At 43.2% G+C, this 6,708-nt stretch overlaps 1 protein-coding gene across 1 annotated transcript; it reads left to right on the top strand.

Moving 5' to 3' along the window:
* Positions 1–324: 324 nt before the first annotated feature.
* On the top strand, positions 325–2,904 carry LOC148431203 (uncharacterized). The gene is made up of 2 exons (XM_088466225.1): positions 325–1,136; positions 2,058–2,904. The coding sequence occupies exons 1-2, from the start codon at positions 744–746 to the stop codon at positions 2,526–2,528; spliced, it is 864 nt and encodes a 287-aa protein (XP_088322351.1). The 5' UTR covers positions 325–743; the 3' UTR covers positions 2,529–2,904.
* The last annotated feature ends 3,804 nt before the right edge of the window (positions 2,905–6,708 follow it).

The raw sequence follows: 6,708 nt of genomic DNA, 5'->3' as shown, positions 1-6,708 counted from the left end.
CTCCCCACTGCCCACCAATGTGTGCCACCAGGTAATAAATGCATGACCCAGCCACCGCCTACCGTATTGAGGCGGGCAGTGGCTGGGTCATGCATTTAAGCTCCCACTGCCCACCAATGTCTGCCCCCAGGTAATAAATGCATGACCCAGCCACCGCCCGCCGTATTGAGGCGGGCGGTGGCTGGGTCATGCATTTAAGCTCTCACTGCCCACCAATGTGTGCCCCCAGGTAATAAATGCATGACCCAGCCATCGCCCGCCGTATTGAGGCGGGCGGTGGCTGGGTCATGCATTTAAGCTTCCACTACACACCAATGTGTGTAATATAACAAAAAAATAAATAAACACGTATTTTACAAAATAATCACCATACATTACATTTAAAAACACATTATTTAAAGCTGGGGGTCTTCTACCTTTCGGTCTCCAGCTGTTGTGGAATTACAGATCCCAGGATGACCTGCCACCCACCTTTGAAACTGTTTTTAGGGCATCCTGGGATCTGTAGTTCTACCACAACAACAGGCCCAAAGGTGGAAAACCCATACTGTCAAACAAAGAAAAACAATAAACACATCACATTCCTGTAAAAGAAAGCATGATTAGAATACCATAACAAACCTTTAAAAACCTGTAAAAAAAATAATATTAAAACATTAAAAATGTGAACTATAACAACATTACATTTAACAAAACTATATACACAAATATTTAAATCTCCTTTTTTTTCTTATTCATAGATAATGTCCATGGATTCTGAACGTGAATTTGTTACAGGATTCATTGAAATCCTGCACTCGAAAGAGTGTCTGTGGAAGATCAGTTCTCGGAAGTACCACAATAAGTCGCACAAGTTGGCCGCACTAGAGGAACTTTTGGTGTATACGAAAAAATACATATCTGATGCAGACCTGAAAACTGCACGGCAAAAGATTCAAAATCTCAGGACAGTGTACATCAAAGAAAAAAAGAAGGTGGATGACTCCAAAAAATCAGGAGCGGGCACAGATGAAATATATACTCCTGCACTGTGGTACTACCATATGATGTCATTCATCAGTGAACAAGAGCCTCAAAGGGAATCTATCATCTTGATGTCTGAGCGTGAGGGAGAAGAGGAGGTTGCAGAAGTCTTGGTAAGTAGTGACACAGTTTAAACCAAAATCCTTAATGTTTTTGTTGTTAAATCCCAAATGTCCAATTTAGTCAGTAGTTCACAGACAGTCCTCCTGCAATGGTACAGCACCTGGTCCATTGAAATAGGTCATGTACTCCTCCCTCACTTCTTTGGCACGTGCGGTGGATGTTGTTGTAATTGGTGGTGCAGACACAGATGTCAAATGTTCAATGTCCTCCAGGGGTCCTACATCTTCTGCTCTAGCTGGGACAGGTCCTCGTTGAGTAGATTTTCTTCGCAGAAAGTTGTGCAGCACACAGCACGCCATCACGACCCAGTTTATCTTCTCCACATGTAGATTGATGGTGGTGTGGAAAATGCGGAAGCGGTTGCTCATTATTCCAAACGCATTTTCCACAATGCGTCGTGCCCGGGATAGACGGTAGTTGTAGATCCTTTTCTCTCTGGTCAGGCCCCTGTGTGCAAATGGCTTCATCACATGTTCATGTAATGCAAAAGCCTCGTCTGCAACGAAAACGTAATTTAGGCCGTGCTTTGTCTGGTCCAGTGAGGGCAAGTTGAGGGTTTTGTTGGCGAGTCTCTGGTAGAAAGCCGTCTTTTTGAAGGACCCACCATCTGAAGCATGGCCATTCTTGCCGACATCCACAAACAGAAATTCGTAGTTGGCATTCACCACTGCCATGAGAACGATGCTGAAGAATCCTTTGTAGTTGTAGTAGTATGATCCCGTGTTGGCAGGTGGGTTGATGCGGATGTGTTTCACATCGATGGCTCCTCCGCAGTTAGGGAAATTCCAACATTGTTCAAAATCTTCCGCGATGCTGGTCCACTCCTCCACGATGTTAGGAAACTGTAAAAATAGTAAAAAAGGGGTTAAAACATGACTATAATTTTTTTCATATCTTTTTTTCCTATATAGTCTCCCACCCAACACCCTGATTTAGCATCCACACCGGACCTCAGTCTGCTCGGTGGTGACAGTGATCCGGAGAATAGCACACAAGTGAAAACTCCACTTCCACCTGGACCCTCATCTTCTCAACAACCCCAAAAAAAGAAAAAAAAACAAGGGAGAAAGGAAAATCTTACTGAACGTGAGGACAATATTTTACAAAACGCAGAACGGCTTCTGCAGAAACCCCCAGATGCAATAGATGATTTCACAGCTCATGTGAACAGCACATTGAGAAATATGGATACAGATATCCAAAGAAATTTTCTAAAGTTAACCCACGACCTATTGAGTCGCTATATGAGCAAAAATCTCACAAATTCTACATACATTGCAGATCCAATGCTATTTTCCCCTGCCCCAAATAGGTATGTCCGCCCCCCCCCCTGCCCAGTTAGATATTACTCCCCCACCAAGCACCAGCACGACCTTGTATAATGCTCTGCTGGATGCAGATGAGTCGCCCCAATATACAGAGATGTAAATTTATTTGATAAGTAATTTGGTTGTTTTTTCTGTCTTGCTTTTAATGTCACCAAATTTTATGAATTCTAATAGGTGCTTGCTGCATGGGATAGGGTGGTGATGACGCTATTTGGACAAGGTCACTACGCACATGGCACAAGTACACATTGCTGGAAGCTGGGGCCACAATGTACACTTGTGCCATATGTGTATTGGCCTGTTCAAACTTGCGTCTGACCCACCCTATCACATACAGCCGGCTACCTATTGGGATTCATAAAATTTGGTGATAATGTTCTTTTGTGAACTTGTTACAAAAAAAGTATATTGCACACAGTTTAGTGCACACTTTCAGTTGCCTGCAGGTCAGTGCACATTGTACTAAAAGAAGGCAATTTTTTGCTTTATGTTGAGTAAAAAATAAAAATTATTCTTTGCACAAGAAACCAATGTGTGGTGTTTTTTTTTAACTTACCTTGCAATACTGGTACTGTAGCACTTTTACGATGGCTTTGCAGGTCTCCGGAATGATGACGCCCAAAGACTGAGGTGAGATGAGTGTCCCAAACTTAGGTCTTCCAGTGATCTTCCTGTAGCCAGGTACCTTAGGGTAGCCACCAGTCTGTCTTCAGCAGGGATTGCCCTCCGCCACCTTGTGTCCTGTCTCTGGATGTGGGGGGTCACCAGATGCAGCAATTCTTGGAAGCTGGCGTCATCCATGCGCAGGTAGTTCCGATAGTCGTCCGGGTTATTCTCCTTGATTTCCATCAGCAGGGACATGTGAGAGCGGGTATCCCTTTGTAGCAGCCACTCCTTGGTCCAGCATGCTCTCGTCCTTCTTCGCTGGGCCCTCTTCCTAATCTCCAGGACGCCAGCTTCAGCGACCAACACTCTATACCGATAGGGATGCATCAGTACAGAATTCAGGAACAGGTTAGAATGCAGGTAGGTACCTCACACTTGCAGGTAGAATAACCTTTATAAAAGGCAAGCCAAATACAAAGAGCACAGTAGCAATGTACAGGATTCAGCAGGAATACACCTAGCCTCATCTAGTAGCAGAGCAGAATGTACACAGAGTTTAAAGGATGCCTGCTTTTTATACTCCCTAGATAGCCCCTCCCATTGTTATGGCTATTTAAATTTCCCACTAATAGTCAAGAGCCTGTTTTTTTTTTTTTTTTTAACTCACGATTTGTTATGGCCAATCTCACGATGTGTACGATCCGATAGATCGTGAGATCGCAACACAGATTGGGTGTCTTCTTTCCAAAATAGTGATCACGACGGCAAGGGAGCTTCCGTGAAAGTTCATGAGGAAATTGGCCATAAAATCGTATCGTGAGGACATCGGTATGTGTGTGGGCACCTTAAGTCGCAATGCGATGCGACTAGGGTGCACCAGGAGACAGTGTGCTGATTAGTCTGATATGTGACACTTGTATTTCTGTGTGCGACTGGCTGTCTCAATCAGCGCGCAAAGTGCGACAATGCAGCGACCACTGATTTTTCCCACGCCAAGCACCGTTTACATTCTCAGTCGCAGACACAGATATACAAGTGTCACATATTATATTAATCAGCACAGTCTCCTGGTGCTTCCTAGTGACATTGCATTGCGACTTAGGGCCATATTCAATTTGAGGCGAAAAGTCAGTTGCCGGTCTTTTCGGAGCCAAAGGAGGTTTTGGAAGTGAAAAGTTATCGCGCTTGTCCACGCGATTCCTCGTATTCCGTTGCATTTTGGCGAAAACGGGACCCGGCGAAAAGGAAATCTGCGATAAGTGCTGTAATTTTAGGGGAAATCAGCCTGACAACTTCCAAAAGATGCTCTGACATGTGGGTTCACTATGAGTACCCCCGAATAGCCCTGCTAAAGGTATGTGGGGTCTTTAAACGGTCTCTACAGGTGCTTTTATGCGTCTTTGACAAACATTTTTTGGGAAAAATAACTAGTCCCATCAAATTTGGGGTACATGAAAATGGATGCAAGCATATTTTTAAGTCCCTAAAGTGAAAAAATCCACCTGCCGCAACAAACCGCAATCAAAAAACACCTGGGGCAAACTTAGGGACCCCCGCACAGTCTATTTTGCTAGTTTAAAAGGTTTGTCACCCCAATTTTTATTTTTTGCTCCCAAAAATAAATACATTTTGCATTTTGTGGAGTGTCCTGTCCTGTGGAACTCTTTTTTTTTTTTTTTACACAGAATACTTTTGGGGGGACAGTGCAAGGGGTGCAGGGTACTTTTTTTTAGTTTGTACCCCAAAACCCCGATTCTGTACTTTTTTTCGCCACCTATTCTATTGTGAAAACTTATCCCTAGATTTTGCCAAAGACTTTTCGCACCTGTGAAAAGTCTTTGAAATTGAATACGGGGAAAAGTGAAAACTGAGAAAATGACGTCATCGGCGATAAAGTATCGCCAATAACGGGTTTTTCGCAGCCTAATTGAATACGGCCCTTAGATGCATTTTCCTACCCTCCAACATGACCCCTTCCACCCGGTACAAATGCTCTGCTCCTGGATTTCTCTCTTAATTAATGATTACAGACACCTGTGTAGAGCTAGCTAAAAGATGAGGCAGGTGTTTCACCACAAGTAGCTGCAGTCATCAATTAAGAGAGAAATCCAGGAGCAGAGCTTTTTGTACCAGGTGGAAGGGGTCACATTGTAGGATCTGCATTTTCGGCACAAAAAGACTACCGATGCGACCAGTGCTGCACAGGACCTGACGGCTCCCTCACGTCAGGCATGTCGCGCTGCATGGCGTATTGAAGATAGATTTAGGAGGACACATCTATCTCCCTGAAGCCTTTTTATATTGGCTGTAAGGGACAGACTTGGCTCAGGCCTGACGTGTCATCCAAATAAAAACATTGAAACACACTTTATTAGTAGGAGAAGTTTTGTAGTATTTTGAAGGCTCTTCAAGCAATTGTTTGAACATCATCTTTGTAGAGCACAGGTTCTCAAACTCGGTCCTCAGGACCCCAAACGGGTCATGTTTGCCAGGTCTCCTGACAGAATCACAAGTGAAATAATTAGCTCCAACTGTGGCTCGTTTAAAGTGTGTCAGTGAGTAATGAGTACACCTGTGCACCTGCTGGGTGACCTGGAAATCGGGAACTGTTTGAAAACCTCTGTTGTAGACTGATCACAAAAAGACAAATTTCAGTGCAAAGTACCCAGTAATATAGTATAGAAAAGGGGTCTTCAACCTTGGCCCTCCAGCTGCTGTGGAACTACACATCCCAGCATGCACTGCCACCTTTTTGATATAACAGCATGCTAAAACTATGGCAGTGCATGCTGGGATGTGTAGTTCCACAGCAGCTGGAGGGCCAAGGTTGAAGACCCCTGGTATAGAACCTTACACCAACCATTAATAGCCAATTTCTGTAACTGTATCTTTGTCTCTCCTCCATCATTAATAAAAATGGGCCAAAGGCTTCTGTACTTTTATTACTCTTTTTTTGGACTGAAATTAAACTTGGCATATTCTCAGTTTAAAAACTGGGTATAAAATCTGGAGGTGCCGGTATATTTATGCGTATTCTGTTGAAGTCTGATCAATCATTTGACGATCTAGAAGAGGCAACAGAGCGGCAAGGGTTTCCGAGGCTTGATCTATTTGGCTTTTGTAAGGATGGCACATAAAACATTATTGTGTTTTCGTTAACAACATTTCAGAAGGTGTATAATTTTATTACGATATAATGAGCTCCCTACTTCTGACTCGGTAATGGAATGATAAATTCGGTTTCAGAAGGGTATCGTGCAGTGCCATTAACGTCTTTTTTGCCAATCGAGTTTTATGCTCTCTCATCTCCCTTGGGTAGAATTTTATTTTATTTTGTTATGACCTAATCAGGAGGGCATCTGAAGACTCTGAGTGACACAAGTAGATCTGCTTACAGCATGAGCGTGTAGGACAAACCTCCAAGCTGAGAATTAATGAGCTGTCGTCTATTTTACCAAAGTTGTATCCGTAAGAAAAATATTTAAAAGAACTGTAACCCTATAATTTGTCTAATATAAACTGAAATGATTAATAATAATAATAATTATTCATGCTATTGAACAACTTCTGTTGGTGCTAGTATAATCTGCTTGCTGAGCTCTCGTTCAGGAGAGGTGCCATTGTTTGC

Source organism: Taudactylus pleione, unplaced genomic scaffold, assembly GCF_031769625.1.
Source record: "Taudactylus pleione unplaced genomic scaffold, aTauple2 ptg002677l, whole genome shotgun sequence".
Lineage (NCBI taxonomy): Eukaryota > Metazoa > Chordata > Amphibia > Anura > Myobatrachidae > Taudactylus > Taudactylus pleione.
The sequence above is the reverse complement of the archived record's forward strand: the minus strand, read 5'-3'. Positions and strand labels throughout refer to the sequence as shown.

What these genes read in the sequence shown, in the direction of transcription:
- LOC148431203 (XM_088466225.1), top strand. Translation starts at nt 744, where the DNA reads ATGTCCATGGATTCTGAACGTGAATTTGTTACAGGATTCATTGAAATC. An exon ending in AGGAGGTTGCAGAAGTCTTG is followed by an intron (nt 1,137 to 2,057) that starts GTAAGTAGTGAC and finishes TTTCCTATATAG; the next exon opens with TCTCCCACCCAACACCCTGA.